The 21,738-nt window shown below is 40.6% G+C and overlaps 1 protein-coding gene across 1 annotated transcript; it reads right to left on the bottom strand.

The window, feature by feature from the left end:
- Nucleotides 1-202: 202 nt before the first annotated feature.
- arsb (arylsulfatase B) lies at nt 203-21,149 on the bottom strand. Its single transcript, XM_005929832.3, has 7 exons — nt 20,811-21,149; nt 19,320-19,510; nt 18,746-18,953; nt 16,207-16,450; nt 15,014-15,084; nt 7,975-8,088; nt 203-7,020 (listed from the first exon to the last, which is right to left on the bottom strand). The coding sequence occupies exons 1-7, from the start codon at nt 20,983-20,985 to the stop codon at nt 6,755-6,757; spliced, it is 1,269 nt and encodes a 422-aa protein (XP_005929894.1). The 5' UTR covers nt 20,986-21,149; the 3' UTR covers nt 203-6,754.
- Nucleotides 21,150-21,738: the final 589 nt, after the last annotated feature.

Genomic DNA, 21,738 nt, shown 5'->3' with positions numbered 1-21,738 from the left:
CAAGTTTGAAGGCCTTTTTGAGGCTCAAAATGTGGTTTTAGTGTCAGGGTTACAATTCGGTTATGGTTAGGCATTCATTTTTAATGGTTAGGGTAAGGGGCTAGGGAAACCATCATTTCAGTGAAGGTGCTCACTAAGATAGCTGAACGGGCTGTGTGTGTGTGTGTGTGTGTGTGTGTGAGTGAGATTGTAATTAATCCCCCACTAATGTGCATGATAGTTTGTTAAGTTCTAAGGATAATAATCTGTTTGGGATATTTTCTTTTAATTTGGATCTGTTATTCCATCAAGGTTTTTGCATCTAGTTACTTCCCTCAACTGTATATGAAAACGTAGCTAATATGGGAATACCTTAAAGCTGTATTCTCTTGAATAACCAATAGGAGGAGACTCGTGGAGTCTGAAAGGAGATTTACCCCTTTGTGTTACACCTATGCCTTAGTTATGTCATAACAGCTCATAATTATAACCTCAATATAAAGACTCACACATATGTCAAAAAATTCCTGGAGGGAGATTTCGGAAACTATTGGAATGGACAGGAAGGAACGTATGAAAAGAAAAACTGATCACAACAAACAGTGGGGATCCAGGAGGGACAAAGTCCCAGGAATTTATTTGTTTCTAGTACCGCAGAAAAAAACAAAAAAAAACAAAAACAAAACCCGGATGTAACGGAAATCATGCACAAGCATGAATGCTGGCGATGGCATTGGCCACTACGTGCGTTACACTGTAGGCTCTACAAAGGTTCACAGCAGTAGTCTAAGTCTACAGTTATACTTTCCGTGTTTGTGAGTCTGTAGGAATCAGCGACATAGTGTCCTCATCAGACAGTGAGCGTGGGTCCATGTGGACTTACCTGCCAATCTTTTTAAAACTGTGAGACTCGTCTGTGGAGATGTTACATTACAATGTACCAACTGTGCAACAGCTCCAGGCAGTGGACTTTTTAGAAGCATAGCAGCAATCGCTTCTTGGCTGTAATTTTTTCAAGCTGTCCATGCCTGTGTCCCCAACAGAGTTTAATCAAAGCTTTAGAGAAAACAAGCCTTCAGCTCACTGGATTTATGATGAAACACTTTCCAGATGAGTCTACGGTTCTAATTGCAAGTCTCATAACAACACCATCTTCATTGTGTAAATTATGGTCCCTATTAAAATCAAAAGGTGGAAAGCAGGGTATTTTTTTTTAGAATGGGATTGCTTTGTATGTGACACAATAAATAGCCAATAACAAAGGACTCAACACCTATTAAGGATATAGCAGGTGGGTGATATTCTTTAGTCAAAAGTGAACAAGGGCATATTCAGTTACTACAAGTTGCTCCTCCATGAGGATTTAATAAAAAATTAACAAACACCAAAGCTGACCTCCCATGACTTACTATGTAAGACAAATAGGACACTATTACAGCTACAGAGTTTATATGGTTTCTATCCATATTTTCTCATCTGAGTAACTCCATTGACCTTTACTTGTAACATAAAAGCAAAAGTCAAACAAGTAAAAACTCAGTTAAGGTTAAAAAATGTGAAATTTCTATGTTTCTAAAAGGTGAACTGTTTCCCAATTAAAATGTCCGTTTATTACACTCACTTTGTATCGACAAGTCATTCACACAGTATTACTGTGGCTACCCGTCACATTCTCTCTAAATCTGAGGCTCAACCTTGACTGGGAGGCTAACAGCTGAGTCTTAGACACATCATCAATCAATACAGAAGGGTCACATACTGAAGGTCCAACAGTCTGAAGGCTACACAGCAGAGAGCCATACTTGCAATATTTTCAGACATGTGAATGGACCATCTCGCATCTCCAGTCTTATATTCTTTTCATTGTCAATAGAATTATATGTTGAGTTAGTGTAAGATTGCTCAGTCAGTTCATTTGAAGAACAATAGTTTCAAACAGTTTTGTATGTTTGTGTGCACTTTGCACAACAGTGAACAAGTGTGAATGCACTATTTTGAGAGTGTTGTGACTAGGAGGGGAGCAACTGCTGCCAGGACTTTAGTGCCCCACCTATTTGTGCTTCTTGGTCAGTCAAATGAAACTGGAATAAAATGGAAATACAAGGGAAGTCCCATGACTCGGTCATGGAGTTTCTGGCTAAACAACTGCAGTTATTGACAATAATAGCAGCCCTGATGTTATCCTTTCAGTTCTTGGGATCACTGCTACTCTGACTGACCTTTGGTTTGAAAGCCAGACTGAAAGTGCAAAAATTCACTGTAGAAATAGTTTAACTTATAATCTGTAAATTTAATTTATCTAGTTTGATCTACAAGGTTAGCTTCTCTAAGATCTGAGTGACTTTGTACCAGGAATCCAACTCTTCATCAATGAACGCACAAGTTTAGAACTTGAGATAAATAATGAATAATTACAGAAAGGATTTACATCGTAGAATGGTTCTGTTGTTAACACCATGTAGAGGAAAGGGTAGCCTAAAGTGCTAAACAGAGGCAAAACAAGTGAATTACAAGTTTGTGCAAAAATGCACCGCACTCAACGTGGTCTCCAGTCTGTTCAGTGCAAAATCTTGTATGAGAAGCAGCAATTAAGAAGTTACATTTAGAGGCTTTGTTTTTTCTATAAATAGCAGCCCACAAATTACTGTGTTCTTCCTTAGCATACACTGCGACAAGTGCTAATTCCAGAGAGGACATAGGGAAAAAGGTGGGAAAATGTAAAAATGTTTCTGGCATATTTGCAAAATAAATACAAGGTAAACTAAGCTGTGTGACAATGCAGGAAGAAAGAAAAAAAAGTAAACTGCGTGAATGGCATTGATTTTGTAATGGCACATAGTGTATTGCTAAATCTTAAAGCCGAGAGCTGAGCTTAAGCTTTTAAAAACAGGATCATTCTCATAATCTGTGTTATAATTCATTATAAGCCCATATTTGAACTGTACCTGGGTATTTACTTTTATAACTACAAAGCTTGGACTTACAGAATATATTGTGCATGTTTTTTTAAAGTAGATACATAGATCCAATCTGAACAACATCCAACAGAAAATAAACAATAATTAGCATATCACAAATTGCATGAAGGTTTCTGATAAAGTTTTGGCTCCTCTAGCAGTAAAGGCCACCATTTGAACCAATGAAATACTGCACAGTACTGCAAGTAATAAAGTTTATTTATGAAGTGCTTTCAAACAATTCAGAAAGTCCCGCACTGGTTTGCTTTTGTTCTGGTGCTTCGGCCGAGGTTGGAGTCTTGTCAACCCAATCATCCTCATCAGCAGCCAGTATGCAAGGACCACCTCCAGCACTCAGCTTCTCTGCCTGTCTCTGAGATTTATTGCGCCCCTGCGTTCCTGCAAACTGATGCTGTAGCTTCCCGGTATTCCCTGTGTGGCTAAAGAGCAGTTCTCTTACCAGGACTACTTACCTGTCTCCAGCTGACCAGTTCCTTCTGAAATACTCACCTCAGCAACTCACCTGGCTGTTCACCCTCGTACGACCCCAGCAGTCCCCCTGTGAGTATCATCCTTGGAATAAGCACTCTCTTTTTTCCAGTCAAACCACTCCCAGTGACCTGATGCATCTCTCACAGATCGCGTACTTTTAATGTGCAAGTTTTTCTTTGAATGTCAGTAAATTTCGTTGACCGAGGTAGGAAAAGATACAATAAAACCAGAACAATACAAAACCATCTTAAGCCACATAATAAAAGTAAACCGATAGCTTTAAAAAAACAAGACTGTGGTCCCAAAAGTTCATTGGCAGGAAGCTAATGAGCAAATGTTAGCTTGTTAAAGCAATGTGTTAGCATTTAGCTGAGAGCGCCCCAGTGCTAATGCTAAGTAAAGCCCAACAGAGCTGTTAATGTGTATATAAATTACATTAAGTGTGATGTTTTTCAAAGTCCACTGTTTGCTGATGTAATGTGCTCATTTTATTTATGTAAAGTTTTTAAAATTTCATCGATATCCCACACAAACACCTTTAGGACCCTCACCAACATACGGTACAAAATATCTACATAGCCGTTTTTAATTAGGTGCGATAAGCCGTTGGGTTTCCCCTCTTCAAGGCTCAAGGTTCAACACATTCCTGACTGCACTGGTCAGTATGATTTTAATCTGTTTTCACAGGCTGGCGGCACAGACAGACAATCTTGTTTGGAATTCTCGTCCCACTTGACTGTGAGACCTTCAGTCTCATCTTGTGAGCATACCAGAAAGGAATCAAGGGTGGCAGCCTGTTTTTTTGTGTGCGTCCCACATGTGCTCACTGGAAAAACATCTGAGCCTAACACTGGGATATCATATCTTTACCCTGTCATATCTTTCAGGGGCATCTCTCTGGAGCCACACATAGCTTTGTCATTGCAGCTGAAAAAACAACAACGTGGGGTGACATCAGAGTCAGCGAATCGCAGTGTTGATACAGCGGAGGCACATCAGAGCTGAAGACTGTGCTCGACACTCACGGTGTTGAGTCAAAGTGCAGAATTAAGTGCGAAAGACACACCAAAACCACTTTGAAAACTATGAGGAGGAGACGAGCTGTGACACCGCAGGGGCACCCTGATCATAATGACACGTAGGGGAAGACTGAGCAGCCTGTCAGGAGGGGCACTTCACCACAAACGGGGCATGAGAAGTGCAAAAGTGGTCTGCAGCCGAGCTGAGAAACTTACAGGCCCTGGTTTTACATGAATTGCAAACACTAGTAACGTCTAATTAAATAGACTATCCCATCATACTGAAACGCAGAGTTTTGATTGTAGAGTAAACTGACAAAGTGACAAATTTACAGCCTCAGCAAAGTAAGAAGCACTTTCTCAGAAACATAAAATAATCATGTGGTACTATGGTATTTGCTGTTACCAAAATCCCAGTTTGAACTCCATTTAACTGCCACAAATGCCATTTTACTTTAGCATGTGGTACCATGACAGACTTAGACACCAAATAAATAACTTAGAAAACTAAAATGTAGAGTAGGTTTTAAAAATTTAAGTAAGAAATTGGCAGTGGACATGGGCCATGGGCATGCCATCTGGGCTGACTGTTATTTAATAAATAATTTAGTGAAATTTGCCCTAAAAAATCTCAAAGGCCACTCATCAATTAAGCATCAAAATTCAGTTTAACTAAGTAGGACTTACTTTGGACCACAGACAAGTGAAGACGCTGAGAAAGTCAATGTAACACTTTTGAATTATTATCAGTTTTGTGCTTTAAAGAGATGATATTGAAGTAAACTGAGTCTATTAAAACAGATAGAAAAGAGATTTACAGTGTTTTAAAATATACTTTACTCTCAATCAGCTTTATACTGTGCAACACAGTAAAAGATTAATCTCAAAACACTATACTCTTTTATTTCAAGTACTTTTTACTTACAAAAAAAGTGACGTCACATATTTAGGCGCACCGACCAGGATTTGGAAACATGTTAATAAAGATAATATACTTCATACAGACTTTTTGTGGTGCTGGTATTTATGGAAAAAATATTAATAATTATAAATTAAGGAAGCCAAGGTATCCATTTCCTTATGTTAAATTACAAAACAAAAATCAATCCACTGATTTGCTTTTAGCGTAACAAAAGCACATTTCAAAACAAACCATTTAAACTGAAACACGAGTTCAAACCCTCACAACTTTGCATAAACGTATTGGCATATCCTGGTACCACCTTCACATTTAAAGGACAGATTTGAGTGGGTAACAGTGCAAGATATATGTTAAACGTCACATGGAGCAAGGAGCTGAGAGCAAACAGCATTGCAGCTTTGGTTTCTATGGTGACAAGTTTGGGAAATGTGACAAACAAAACAGGAGCGTCATTGACTCCTTAATGACAAATAGGTCTACGGCTCTGTTTTTCTGTAGCAGCAGTATTGTTGTTTGTTGTGCTCAGCTGTCAATCAACATGCAGGGCAGGTTAAGGGTCGCGGCCCACATTCGGACAGCGGCCGCCTGCTCTCAGCAGGAAGCATTTCCTGCTCTAGTCTGCATGCTGCTTTCAGTGGAAGGTCAAACACCTAGGGGTCAAAGGTCAAAGAGGATGCGTATATGAAAGAAATTAGTTTCTCCTGCTCAGATTCTAGACATGCAAATGTATAGTGTAGCTCCCCTCAGAGACAACACTATGCACTATATACCTCAACCGGTCGTGATCTGACGAAGATTCACTGGTGAAGATCGACAGAGATTAATAATAACTAGTGATTTATAAACACACGGTGAGTGAAAAAAGAAACACTCAGTCCATCAGGGGCCCCCAGCAGCCTAGACCTGTTGCAGAGTAACTAAGAGGATTCAGGGTCACTTGATCCAGCCCTAACCTGATACAGCCTAAGATAAAACGTCTGAGAGAGCAGATAAGAATCTCTGAGTAAGGCCCAGGTGGATGATAGATAACAAATAAAACTGGTTTTTGAGTTTTCCAGCAAGGATGGTTGGGGCTAAACATTAGGCTTCCAAATGAATTAAGTGTCTGGAGTGAAAGATTGCTGCCATCCACCCTCCTCAGCCTTTGCTTCTATGGGACAATTAGCGGTGTTGATTCATTTAAACTAATCCGCTGTAACCAGATTTATGTAAGGCAGAGTAAAGGTGCTGCTGTTAATCACTTTCTGAATTCTTTGGTATTGGCTGTTCTCTTTTAAAAACAAACAAACAAAAATTGTTGTAAAACTTCACCTTTCCCCACAAAGGAAAATTCCTGCTGTTGTAATTCACAGTAAACAAAACACTACAATATCGGTAATATCCGCCTAAGCCCAGGGCCCCCAGGCTCCAGTGGGGCCTGGGTCACATCTAGGGTCATCGTCAGGAAAGTTTATGGGCTGAGCACTTTTTTGGTGGTGCTCTAGTCTACAGAGGAGATGCTCGACTACCTTGGGGAACTGAGCAGACACCTCATTTCTCTCTTCTGGATCCTTTTCAATGTTAAACAGCATGACAGGCTTCAGCTGATCCACCTCAGAGGAGCTTGAGTCGGAGGTGTTGCCGTCAGGTCGGGGGAACCAAACGTCACACCCTGGGGATAACAAAAAGGACATTAGCAGTATTGTTAAGAAGGGAAGAAAACCCCATCTGCATTTTCTGTTCAGCTTGTTTGTTCTTTGTTCCTGCCCTACTTATTATAGATGAATTTTATCATGTGCAAAAACTGAGACGCACTGCTAAAATTGCACTTTCCTTATATTAGACTATCTCAGGGATTAAATGTGTAGTTAAACTTCTTTACTGACAGAAAGGGGAGTTTCACTGGTCCGGTCCACTTAAGATCAGACAGAAAAATAAATAAATAAATTATTATTATTATTTAAATAAATAAAAATGACCAGGCAACCACTGCTTTTCCTAGTGGCAACAAGGCTGCCATCTTTTTACTCTAGTGTGACTGAGCCATAAGGCAACTTGCTTCTTACTGGTTAGATCGATCACTTAGTATTGGTATTAGAACAATAATTTAAAAAAGAAAAAAAAAGAAAAAAAAGGAAAAAAAATCCTCCAAGACCCAGAATACATTTTTACCCCCCCAATATAAATATACATTTTCCACAGTGTGATCACAATGTAATGGGCCAAGTGGTACCCAGTGGGCAGGGCCACAGCTGATGGCACTTTGGCTCATTGACCAGACCACAGACTGAAGATAAAAGATGGCCTCTGGGTCTCAACAATGAAGGAAGAGAGAACCATTTTCCTCCTGCACAATGAGGACATGCTGTCAGCTCTGACAACAACAACTTTACCGTTTTACATAAGATATATTCAAATATTTGCTACTACCAAACTTTACTTCATGTATTGCTAGTTTATGACGTTGGACTTTTACTTGGGATGGAGTGTTTGATTGTATTAAGTTCTTTTTTTCTTTCTTTTTTTTTTTTTTAAATAAAGATAAGAAATTAATGTCTTCCTGTGTTTCATATTCTACGTCCCACTTAGACTAAATATGACATTAGAAGTGACAGAAGATACTGACCTGGGTACCCAGTCAGCAGCTTCCACTTTGAAGATCGAATGGCTGCGTGAATGGACACATTGAAGCCGGAGTTGGCCACCTGAGCCAAAGTTAACTCGCGCTGCCTGCCAGGACCTGTAGACAGAGGAGGACAGAGGACAGAGCTGATTCAAGGAAACCATCCATCTTAAAAACTACACTTCGCTGATTAAGATGATATTAGTCCACCCCTGGATACAAAGCGCCTTCTGTGGATCGGAAACCAAATGAGAAGGTAGACTGGCATCAGCATACTTGACAATCACAGTTGGTATCAGGTGATGGGTGTGAAAATAAATGTACTAATAACAGACTCTTTTGTGCTGCAAAATCTGCAGTGAAATAGAACAGTTTAAATAAACAAACCCCATGAAAATCCCTCCTGTTCGAGAACAAAAGTTGTTTTTTTTTTAAATGTATACATTTCTGCAAACACAGAACTTTGGGCCTGGAGGAATTTGACAGATACGGTGGTAATGTGGTCGACTCAGCACCAGTGCTCCATGTTTGCCAAATATAATGAATAATGTGCTGTTAGTGCAGTTGTGCAGACACAAAGACAGAAACAAGGGTCGCAGTTACCAATGAGCACACTTTTATCAGTTTCATAGGGCCAAAGTAAATAACTGATCTTCCTTTTGATGGTGTAGAAATATCTGCAACTTCCAGTGATGGGAATAACGGCGTTACAAGTAACGGCGTTACTTTTTTCAGTAACGGATTAATCTAACTAATTACTATTCCTATCGTTTCAACGCCGTTACGGTTACTAACAAGAAAATGCGGTCGCGTTACTATTTTTCAACAAACAGACGGTTGAAGCTGTGTTCAGCTTACTGCACCTTATATCAGTTACACGGAAGTAGCTGTAAGTAATCCGGGCGCTACAGCTTTAAACAGCTGCGCGCTCCCCCGGACGGCAATCACTTTCTGGAGCGATCACTTTTTGGCACAACACCTGGAGCTAAGGGGGCAAAACAATGAGAGAGATTTGTGAGGTTTAGCGTGTTTGGAGTGTGTAGTGTTGTGGATAGTTTTGTGTTGTGTGTCAGAACAATGAGGTGACTGCTGTCTCCAGGTATCAGGCTGTGATGTTCTCCTTTATAGTGGACAGAAATTATTTTTTTGGAGTGGCACAAATAATTTGTGTGGCATCTTATTGAATGCAGAACAGCTGATTGTTCTGTAAATAGTTTGAAATGGTTATTTAAAAAAGGTAAAAGGTAAATGGCTGCAAATAACTTTGTTTGCAAAACTTGTGCATATGATTTTAAAATTGACAATTTATATTTGCATTTAAAGTTATGAAATATGATTCAAAACATGTTTGTGGTTGTTACAGTAAATAACTTTTTCTACTCTGAATTTTATGTTTTTTGTCTGATTTTAGATCAATTGTGTTAATACAGTATGTCAAAATGAAAACATAACTGTAAATTCAGACACGTGAGGTTGTGCTGAAAAGAATGATACCAAACAAGGCAAAGTAAATAGTTTTTAAAGGTGAAATGTAGAGGAAACATCAAAAGTAGTAAAAATGGCCAATTATACCCTGGACCCCAGAGGGTTAAACGTTTTTTTTAAAGTAACGCAATAGTTACTTTTCAAGTAATTAATTACTTTTAGAATCTTGTAACTCAGTTACTTTTTTTGAAGTAGTAACTAGTAACTATAACCAATTACCCTTTCAAAGTAACTTGCCCAACACTGAGTATTTCTAACCCTTATGGAAAATGTCTCCCAGAAGTGAGTACACATCTCCGCACCTTCAAACACAGGAGATCTGGCCTTCTCAGGTTCATACCGCTGTTGACCCCAACAATATGGTCCTGGTTAGACAGTCAAGTACAAACAAGTCATTTCAGCCTCCTAACGCTGTCAAAAACAAGCATGTCCTCAACATTCTTCACATAAAGAGAAATCCGCACCCACACAAAGCCAAAGTTCCCCATCGGGGCTTGTTTAATAGAGCCGACCCCGCCGCAGCAACATGAGTGAGGGAATTAAAACATTTCCGATCTCAGCTTTTTTGCGACCACATGATAAAAGCTTCGACAATGAATTCTTCGCTGATCGTTGTGCGAATCTCAAACACTTCCAAATGCAGAGCTAAGCTGCTCAGCTCATCTCAGATCGGCATCGCTCACATGGTTGCGTAAGAATGGGGTGTTCAGATTCAGGTGTGAACACCGTTATGTAAGCAGGTGATTAATGATTGACAGGTTTGATTAATTATGCTGCGCACGAGCTTCTTCTTCCATTCTTAAAAAGGGAATGGACCTCAAACCCCAACAGATTGCCCGCAATGTACACATGTCCATTTCTTACATTCATTGTTTGCAGGACAAAGGAGGCTGCACTCATCTGGATCCACAGCAGGATGACATACAAACAGGAGGAAGGGAGGGAGGGAGGAACAGTGGGAAGAGACCCCGAGTGAGCAAGAGAAGTTTCTAGAGAGAGAGCTGAGGAGTGATTTAAGGCTTGGGTGAAGTCCAGGAATCGTTCTCTCAGCAAGTGAGAAGTTCAGCGACCCCTCTGTGGCCCATTTAGCCACAATCCTTTTACTCACAAAGCGACAGCAAAGAAGATTTTGAAAAAGAGACTTGAAAGGAGTGAGAAAAAAAAAAAAAAAAAAAAAACCATGAAGAGGAGAAGGAAAAGGAGAGAAGAGGAGAAGGAGAAAGGAAAGGAGAGGGAGGTCTCAAAGAGGGGCTGGGTTATAATAGGAAAGAAGAAAAAGGGGAAAAAAGAGAAGAATTTCAGCCTGGAAGGGAGGGTGGGTGTCAAAGCAGTGGCCGACAATAAACTTTCAAACATAAAACATGAGGTTGAAAGCTTGTAAAGCAGTGCTTTCCTTATCAAGCCAATGATTTAAATGTTAATGACCACCAGTAAACTTTGAGGGTAATTTGAGCAACACTGGCTGAAGCTGTACAAACAGCCTGTTTCAAAACAGACAATAAATCACTGTTTGGATTTTCTGGAATTATTCGTTTAAACAGGTTTGCGAATGAGGGATTTTATTAAGTTAAAGCTTCATTTACCAATATTTGTATTTGGTTTTGGTTTTCTTCCTCTCAGCTTGGTGCAACCAACTATTACAGCTTTCACATTACATTTTTTCAATGATTGTTTTTGTGTCTTTAAGCTCCTTGTTTTGGTTTGACAATCAGCAACTTTAAACTTTTGTTAGTTCAGTACAAGAGGCCCTGATAAACTCAAAGTATACTCCCTGCTCAGCAATAAACAGCCCACCAAAGACATCAGCAACCAGTTAATCTAAACCCACAGTTGCCCCTAAAGAACTGCTGATGGATGCTAATATTGTTTTGTTTTTTTCCTCATTTTTGATGTCTACTACACGTCATTAAAGACAGAACATACTGTACTTTGTAAAAGTCCTGAGCCATCCTTTATTTCTTTATATCTGGCTTCCAGGACCTAATTTGGTCCTTGATAGTTATCTTGAGCAAAAGTTCTCCAAACTCTTAGATGTTTTCTTGGGACACGGTCTGCTTTTTAACTCATTTTCAGTCTAATCCTGTACACTGCCATTTTATAAACACACTGCAGGCGGTTTAGTGTCACGTCTAAGCCTAACCTGCATACCTAACACTGATCTATCAGTCAAGGATGAAAAAGACATCTAACTCGAGGAATAAATCAGTATTGTATGAACATGCAACAGACAACTTAGCAAAGAATCAATTTTTAATTGGCTCTTTCAGCACTGTGTTACTGTCAGCCTGTCACAAAAACAGTTTGCTTTCACTACTTAAGTTGAATCTAAGAAAAATGCCAAAGATCAAACAGTTTGACAGGCATTAACTGACAAAAACCTGCCATGGTGTGCAGTGTTCCTTTAAAACAATTTGAGGAAAAGACAAGTAGGACAAAATTATAAGAATCAGGCTTTATGGACATGACTTTCAGATATCGTTCATCTGCTGTACAGTTTTAAGAAATAAGAGGAAAAAAAAAAAAAAAAAAAAAAAAGCATACAGAGACCTAACACAGGACCAGAGCAAAGCATCTGTCTTCAATTCACCCATCTACTGTTCACTGAAGCCTTATCAGAAATGGTCTCTATGGAAAGATGGTTGTCAAAAAGCCATTCTTAAGGAAGGCAAGCAGAGAGAGAAGACTGGGGATGCCAAACACACAAGAAGTGGACTGAAAATCAGTGCCAGTGGGTCTTATGGGATCATGAATTCTAATTTCAGTCAGTAGACGTCGACAGTAGAGGCCCGTGAGTTTATATGCTCATCTGTAACACATGGTTGAGGCTCTTTCATGGTTTTGGGCTGCATTTCATTCAGTGGTTTTTAGGAAGAAAAATGAAGGACTTTCGAACGAAGAAAAGTACCGTCAGATTTTCATCCATTGTGCAATAGCATCTCCAAAGTACCTGATTCACAATGGCTTCTTTTCAGCGTGACACTGATAGCAGATATACTGGCAATACAGTAAAAGCATACCTGGAAATACACACGCACACGCACACACACACAAGTCATGGATTGGCCTCCCCGGGGCCCGTAACTCAACATTATTGATAATATTTTGAAAAGCCCTTAATACATAAGACTACTGTTTGTTTCACATATGTTTGATCAACATATTAATATCTGTCTGATACATCTGTGAAGCTTTTCAGTCCCAAAAGAGTTTGCAAAAAAAGAAACAGAGAGCAACCAAGGCTCAGTTGGTAGAGTGTGCTGTCCACTAATAGCAAGGTTGGTGGCTCAGGTTGCAGTTCCTCCACACGTCTGCGTGTCCTTGGGCAAGAAACTAAACCAAAAGTAGCTCCCTATGGCAGGACGGCACCTTGTAGGTCTCTGCTGCTTTAAAAATGCTGTAGGAGAAACACTTTAGAGCATTTTGGAAAAACCACCAAGGTTAAAAAGGTGCTATATAAGCAGGATTTTTTTTTTTTTTAACCATTTCAGTCCCCTTGGACCTTTACTATTTTTAAATGTGTAACTGAGGTGTAGTATCCGCCCCAAAAGTCAGAAAGCACGGCCCCAGATAACTGCCCTGCTACCTCCCCAGAGATGGAAGCGGTTTGGTCCACTAAATATTAAGTGGTTTAGACAAGGATGAGTCCAAAAAAAGCAGTCCCATAGCAGATTTCCTGTAAAACCTCCCTACAATCAGAGGTTAAAGAGCGAACACCCGCCCTGCCCTCTAACATCAGCTTTCTCAGATTTCCTCCCTGGCGACTGATTACAGTGTCAACAGTGAATGATTAGAGTTTCACCCCCGTGTTATCAGCATTCCTCAGAAGAAAACAAAATATCTGTTATATACGAAACAGTGAGGGGAAAAAAAATCTGATAAAATTCTCTGGATTCAGCTCATTTTAACTAAGATTCCAAACACTCTTTACAAACCTAACAATTTCAAACACTCTTTTTGCTTTATTCAAATGTTATATAAGACTCTATTCTAAGGTCTAAGCTCAAACAATGATCCTTTCATACAGGCTTAATGAGAAAACACAGCAGAATTACATTGTTAGTAAGAAAAGGAGAACATATCCTACACTGCAAGCACACAGAGGAGGAGGTCAGTGCATGAGGTTTTCATCATCTTAAACCTTCACTGGCATGTGAATTATGACTAAGAGTGTTTAAGCTTGCCTGTGTGAGTTTCATCCTCGGTACACAAGCATGCAGGTTAGGCTTAGCCGTGACACTAAACTGCCTGCAGTGTGCGATAAACAGATGATCTGCCAGGCAGCCTGCAGTCCACCTTTGACCCAATGTGAGTACACTCCAGATACCCATGACCCTGCACAGGACGAGCAGACTGATTTACAGCAGCGCCGCTTAAGAACAGCTAAAATCCATATCATGATTACCTGTCACATTTATTGCAATAACAGGTCAGCCCTCCATCGTTCTTTACTGCTTATTCAATTCAGGGTCGCTGGCGAGCAACCTATACTCTAGCTGTTATAGGGCAAGAGGTTGGGTAGCACCAGACCTGTCACCAGTTCGTCACAGGGCCCATCACTTCTCTTAATTACTTTTTTTTTTTTTTTTAAATGCAAGTGAATGTAACTAATCTGCATAATGTTTTAATTATCTGCACTGTGCAGAAAAGAAAATAATTTAACATAATTATTGTATTATAAAGAGTTACATGGATCTTTGGAAACTCATTTCTAGATCTGTATCTTTTTTCATTAGCTCTACCAAAATAGTTTTGAATAATTAAAAGCTCAAAATAGTCACATCCACTGGTCAGCTGGGACCTTTCTCTGCGGGGCTTGCCTGTCTCAGGGTATTCTCTCCCACAGCCCAAAGACAATTATACGATGTGTTAGCCCTTTGATGGACTGGCGACCAGTCCAGGGTGTACCCTGACCTCACGCTATGATAGCTGGGATAGACTCCACCTACCTGGAGACACTGAACTGAATAAGCAGTGATGGTCAGTTTATACTTTCTATTATTTTTTTAAATGAATCATATACATTCAATTTAGCTTCACTGAAGATTTTCTTCTTGGGGTCATTCCCCACCAGTGGGGTCATCCCACCAGTCCTTTAAACCAGCACTATTGTGATTAGCTGCACCCTCATAAACAAAAGCTTTAATAAACAACAGGTAGGTGGAGCTTCTGTGCTCACAGTCGAAACAGTGTTTCCAAGTTGATCATATCAGGGCTATCTGATATTTATGACATCATACATGTAGCTGTTTAGCAGCTTCCCCAGCTTGCCCACTCTCATGTATTTTCAATGGATTCATTCTAAGTTCATGACAATGTATCAGATGGTTGAAGACATTATTACACACAAATCAATCCATATTTCCAGTATAATCTTCTATTTTTCTATTAAATAACCTTAAAAAAAAATACTCACTCTACCTTTAGGGAAAGGCATAATTGACTTTAACAATGGACATTCTGTGAAATCAGCAGTTTGAATTAATTGAGAAAATTTTCAGACATACTGAAAAAAAGATTTCCAATAATGTTAAAGTGGAAAAAAGAAACGTGAACTTACACGGAGCAATGTCATAATACAGAGGGTCGATGTTGTGCAGCAGCTCCAGTCTGGGTGAGGCAAACCCTTTGCTGTAAGATAAAAGCAGTGTTGCACTTCAATAAGAGAACACACAACCAACACGCCACGCTGACTCATGTGCTGTGAAACCCACCGGGCTCTGTAAATCTGAAGCAGCTGGCTGTTGCTCACCAGGCGGTCATATGCGCTGACCGCACTCCACCACAGAGAAAACGCACCACTTTCTCTGACCACACTGACTGATAACACAACTGAAATAAGTCTCACTCTGTCACTGGGTGCTTCCCTGTTCTGGGCCTTCGTTTGGTTTACCCTTCCCAGGCCTTGCTGTCGGGGCTGCTGTTTTCTGCAACTGGGACGTCCAATTAAAACACAATGAAAGCAGCGTTTTGTGCCCTGTAGTGCTGCTCACACGGCCGTGCCAGCAGTGGTGGTCAGCTGACACGCAACGGCCAATCGAGTCAAGTGGAGGCTGCGAGTAGTAGTTTGCGGTCCTGGCTAAGCCTCGATTTTCTGCCGGGGCTCTGCTGTAGCCCTCAATTTCACCTCTTTCACTGTGTCCGCATTTAGTTTACAAATATAATGAATCAGTCAAATGGGACACAGTGACAGCTCGCCTCACATGGAAAGCACATCTGTGGTCTGCAAGCTGCTCCGTGTGACTTATCGATTTACTAATAGCTTCTTTGCAAAGTTCTCCAAAACACAAGAGGTCATCCAGACGTTTAATTGAACATATTACATTTAACAAAATTGCATCATCTCAGGCATGTCCTGACATAAAAGGATTTGCAGCAAAACAAATTAGCTGATCTAACAGGAGGACAGCTTAATTTTTAGTCTGAAGCGAAGCTGGGGGGGGCAGAACAGAGGGATGGACGGACTACAGATTTGTGTGAGAATGACTGATGCAATTTCCTTCTCTTTGAGCTCTCAATGCCACAGCAACAAAGGGCTTATTGAAGAAGCAGGGGCTCCTACGAGAAGAAGACAGAGGTAGCTGGAGAGTGCGAGCATGGGGCGGGGGTGGGGGAGGGTCTGAAAGGGGCACCAAGAGAGGGCAAGCTGTCAAACTTAAGAGCTGGTATCACTCACAAAAACCCCCAGGCTACAGCCAACTTCCCCCTCAAGTCCTGTGACAGATCTTGACAGTAAAAAACGGCCCAGCTCACCTGATCGCGTTCCACACATCGAAGCCGTCCAGCGGCTTCGTGCCTGTGGTGTTTCCTCCTGCCAGGCCGACAAGTGTAGGCAGCCAGTCGGAGATGTGGATGAGCTCACGGTTCACGGTACCCGGCTGTTTCAGTAACGGGCTGGCAACGAATCCAACGCCTCGGACTCCTCCTTCCCATAGTGACCACTTTCTCCCTCGCAGAGGCCAGTTGCTGCCACCAGACAGCGTTTGACCTCCATTATCTGAAACAACCACAGGGGCAAAAGGTATGAAGATCATTTGTAGATACTGAAACAATGTTCAAAATTTCCCAGAGTGTGGATTTCATATATGTTCAGGTTCCAATGTCACTCTGTGGAAATTCGGTTTCTGAATGTTGATTGTACATCAGCCAAACATTTTATATTTCCAGCAGACATGTGGGAAACCATGAAAATGAATTTAAAGGTGGAAACCCCATCTAAGCGATATGTGCTCAGGTTTTGATGAGTCAAATACTCTTTAAGCAAATACATAAAGAAGTTGTTTTCTTTCTTCTTCTTTTTTTTTTTTAAGGCAAAAAAGCAACAGGAAACTCCTATCACCTGATAACATTTTATCCAGTCAGCTGATATCCTTCCACTTTATGTTACCTAATTCAAGTGAGCTGAATCACTGATCACTGTATGCCAATAAGGTCAACTGTGACTATAGCAGCAACTGTAGCCTTTAACCTTATAGCAAATGAACAGCATCAACAAGCTGCAACATTACAAAGTTTCACAGCTGACACAATGTAATGTGCCAATTTGCTATGGGGGCTACACAGGGTTTTATTTTGTTGTTGTCAATTTCAGATGTGTGACATACAGTCATGTGAAGAACAATCTTCTATAGATTTCACTGCAAATCTATGAATTTTGTTTTTTAATAAAACTACATAAAGTCCAGTGATCAGCAATTATTGGGGAACTTCATGTGGTGCTGAGCTAAAGTCAAAGCATCATTAAAGTCATTAGGGATTCATGTACTCTGTAACATGACTGTAAAAATTCAATAGCAATCCATCCAAGCGATGAAGGATTTCAGTTTGAACAATCAATGAAGCAGCTGTCAGTGCACTCCCCAGGGCTGCTATTGCTGAAAACAAGTGATCAGCTGAGACGTTAAAACAACACGCCGATGTTGTCTCACTGTCTGACAAATACACCTATAAAATATCCAACCATTACACAAGTGCACACACAGGCGGTTAGACTGTCATCATCCCAATAAGCCGATCCAGTATAAATACTCTTGACCAGTCACATCCAGGCAAGGCTCCCCTTTCACAGGCAAAGTGTCATCCAAGTCCAGGAAGTAGTCTGTGTCGATTCCCGAACGGTTTTTGGAAAAGACCGTCTGCTTCTTAATGTCTTTTCAAGCTGCTTCGCCTCTCTACAGGCCAACTCTGTCTTTCCCAGCTCCCCCAAAAGGTCCCTTCATCCTCCTTGCTCATTTGCTTACAGTAAATTCCCAGTGAGGCTGTCAGTTTACAGAAAATGTCATCATAAAGGAAACTCAAAGTCCAACCAAACCAAATTCTGCCAATTCTGTCCTGTTAAGCTTAGTCAGTGATAACAGCTTGACCAGGATGAATTCAAAGTGTGAGCTGGAAATGTGACTAATCAAACAACTGATAAGCCTTCTTTCAGTAAGTTATAGTTAAACATTTATCTGGTCAAATCACAGATTACATAAGCTCTGCACCACATTTACACAGAAGCAGGAAGTACTGAGTTTTTCCACTGCTTCAGATCAGCAGAGTCAGTGTCTGCCCAGCATATGGTTGGCTCAATCCTCAGAATCACAGCGAGCCAAATGTGTAAAGGAACAATGAAACAGGCCACCTACCGTAGCCCACCACAGGCATAAAAACGCTCACACTTTACTTTCACAGCATTGTTCCTGTCTTCTAATTACCCTTTAAAAACACTAAACCCCCTAAAAATAACCCTCAAACGTAGTTACCTACTTCAGATGCAAATCATTAGATGCTCCACGTGTGGAAACCTGCGAGCAGGCACAGGTTTAAATGATGTGGTTTATGGCCCGTCTTGGCCACATTACGTTCTTCATCAAAGGTTTATTAGATGTTTTTCCTTTGTCTTTTTCTCGGCGAGTTGCCTGTAGAGCTCTACACGAAGACATGAGCTAAGAAAAGTTTTCCTTACTTCTATCAGCCGGCAGTGAGGTTTGAACAAACATAGCGAAACACCGCCCACTAGTGGGCATCCGCAGAAATACAGCTGTCAGCCAAGATAACTTAAAATAAATAAATCTGGGACATTTGAGATCTCTTTCAGCTCGTGGAGACTGATTTCAACATCATGGAGTCAATTTTGGGATAACATGAAGAGATAGAAGGCACTGAGACACAGCTCTAATTAGTGCTCAGCTATATAATGCATTTATTTCTAAAGAAAAAAAAACAACAACTGTAAAACAAATAGTGGTTTATCTAGCATCTCAGTTTAAAAAACCAAAAAAAAACCAACAACTAATAATTAAACTCATACCAGTTGAGAACACAAGGACCGTGTTGTTCCAGAGTCCCTCTTTCTGTAAAGCCAGGGTGATGTTGCCCACCGCCTCATCCATAGCTGACACCATGCCGGCGTAGAGCCTGCGATTGGTGTCTGTGATAAAACTGTAGGGAGTCACGTAGCGCTCTGGCACCTGCAGGGGTGCATGGACCGCCTGCAGCGCCACATACATGAAGAGTGGCTGAAAGATAGAGGGAAACGGGGACAGAACATTCACACTGTTGTCATTACAGACGTTAAATGCCCCCCCCCCCCAAAAACCCACAGTTGTGATATTACTCCAAATGAGAGGCTGAGCTCAACAAGCTTAAAGAAACAATAAAGATAATTCTTGGATGAGATTAAAATAAATAAATAAAAAAATAAAATCAGCATTTAAAAATCAAGCGTAACATTAGTGCCAGCGTACATCATCTGATGTCTGAGCTGATAGCCTTCTATACATGTTAAATCTAGGATTATGATTAAGATAACTAAGGTTAACTCTACGAATTGGTTAGGCTAGCAGTTTCACAGTTAATGTATGTGATGAGATGTTGTGTGTCACCTTTTGAGAGTTGTGTCTCTCAATGATGCTGATGGCCCTCTGGCTCAGCAGCTCAGTGGAATAGACCCCTTCGTATCCTGTGGCGACGTCTTCCCCATCTCTAAGGTCCAACGCACAGCGGCTCAGGTTCAGCGAGCGGCTTTGATAACAGCGGAAGTGAGTGAAGTAATCCTCACCACCTGTCAGGTAACCTGTGGCACACAGCGGGTAATCAATACATTAAAAACAGCTTTAAAAACATTGAAAGCACAGTCATGTATGGTAATTTATCCTGTTATTCTTTATATGTTCATTATATCACTTTATATAGTGAGATGGCAAAAAAACCAAAGAATATTAAATATTTATTACATATTTATTCTTCTCTGTAAGCTACATATTCACTGTCCATTACAGACTCTATTAGCAAAATTTACACGTAATGTCGTCGTTTGTTTTGAAGTCTGCTACGACACAGAATTTTTATCATTCGTAAAGATCTGAATGTGACAGAAATGATTCCCAAAAGCCACATAGATACTGAGAATTCTGGTACTGGCAGTTTATATAGCACGTGTCATTCAGACGTGTGTGTATATTGGGTAGTTTGAGAACAGACGGACGTGATCGATGAGACTACGATCAAGATGCCAGATAAATAATGACACTAGTTTTGTTAGGCTTTAAATATAGATGGGAAAGTACTGTATGTGCTCAAAAATTAAAAACAAAAATCATTAAATACATAATATTATTTAAAAATAATGCAAAATGTCTATAATACTGTTCGACCTCTGGACCAGTAGTATAGGGAAGCATTTTTAATAGTCGCAGTTTTAATTTATGTCACTCTTTAAAAAACAAGAAGACTTAAATTCTCAATTTGACTCTTACTGGGATAAACAAAGGCTACAATAAAAATGCTGTAGTTGTGGTCAGCTACTGAGGAGCTCATTTCACATGTGAAGAAATTGCAGACTTTGGCATGACACACAGCGAGCAATGCAGCAAGCGGTTAGGAAAGTTTCCTCAGCAGAGGTATACGTGTTGATTTGTCAACAAAATTGTTCAAAAAAACAAGATGGCTAAACCTTCGCAAGAACAGTCCTCCCTTAAGGCGCTATGCTCTAGTCCAAACGGTGCTTTTGTCCTCCGCATGTTTAGAACTGGATTTATTCACTTAACAGTGTCCTCTTCAGTGAAGTCAAACATCTTCATCTAAGCCCTCTTCAGTTTTTAGCATGTGGCCTTAGCATCTAAGGTGTCAGCATTAATGATTGGGGTGAACAAAAACCTTGCATTAACTGTTGGGTAACTTCACTTTTAATACACGATCTAATATTTTTAGTTCAAATGCAAAAGATTCAAATGTATCATGAAGGTGACGTGTAACTAAGGCAATCGTCACTTACTATGTGCATGATTTTACACAAAGATAAACACATGAGCTGTTACTGAGTAGCATTCATGCAAAATGTGCTCCGTGAAGTGTTTCTTCCACATTATACAAACCAAGGTACGTGTCAAAGCCACGGCGTGTGGGCAGGCAGTCCTTCATGTACATGCCCAGGTGCCACTTGCCGACCATGTGTGTGGCATACCCCGCCTCCTTCATGAGCTGAGGCAGCAGTTTCTCATCCAGAGGAACGCAGTAAGGCTGGCAGGGCCAGATGATCTGGTGCTGCATACCGGTGTGGATCTGAAGTTTAAAGGCAAACACAAACGGTTAAGAAGAAATTTGCAATTTAGTAAAAAGGGAACAAAATCGTTAAAAAACAGAAAAGAGGAAAACAACAGCCTTTGTGGTGGCGATGACTCAAACAGAAGTTTCAAAATAAATGTCCTGACTTTGTCTTGTTGTTCTCCTTTCCATCAACATCTATAATAATAATAATAATAATAATAATAATAATAATAATAACGTCTGTCCTTCTTATCCTCCCTCGCTGGTGTCTGGTCTTCTTTTCTGTGCCTCTTTGCTGACTTTAAAGAACGCCCATTTAGGATAGCCGCACGTTTTGAGTGCTTCCTTTACATGTGTTGTTCCTTCTTTTTTCCTTCAGGTTGAGAGGGAACATGTTCTGCCCGGTGGTGTAGGGTCCTAATTACTCCAAGTTTGTGTTCCAGAGGGTGATGGGAGTCAAAAGGAGGTACTGGTCCGTGTGTGTGGGCTTCCGGTAAATTTCGATGTTGAGGTTGCCGTTCTCTTCAATGTGCACAGCGCAGTCCAGGAAAGGCAGACAGTTGTCCTTTGTGTCTTCCCTGGTGAACTTGATGTTTTTATCAAGGTTGATGTTTAGCTGCAGGCTGGTAAACTGGGCAGGGGCGTGGCTGGTGATGGGCGTGACTGTGATGTTGGCCAGTCCCACTGAGCTGTTGGGGGAGGAGGCTGATGGAGCACTGGGGTCGGTCAGAACCACCACCTGAAACGGCAACAATG

The sequence above is a fragment of the Haplochromis burtoni genome, unplaced genomic scaffold (genome assembly GCF_018398535.1).
Source record: "Haplochromis burtoni strain Fernald_Lab_line unplaced genomic scaffold, NCSU_Asbu1 Contig_107, whole genome shotgun sequence".
In the NCBI taxonomy this organism is placed as follows: domain Eukaryota; kingdom Metazoa; phylum Chordata; class Actinopteri; order Cichliformes; family Cichlidae; genus Haplochromis; species Haplochromis burtoni.
Note: the sequence above shows the minus strand (reverse complement) of the source record. Positions and strands in the feature narration are given on the sequence as shown.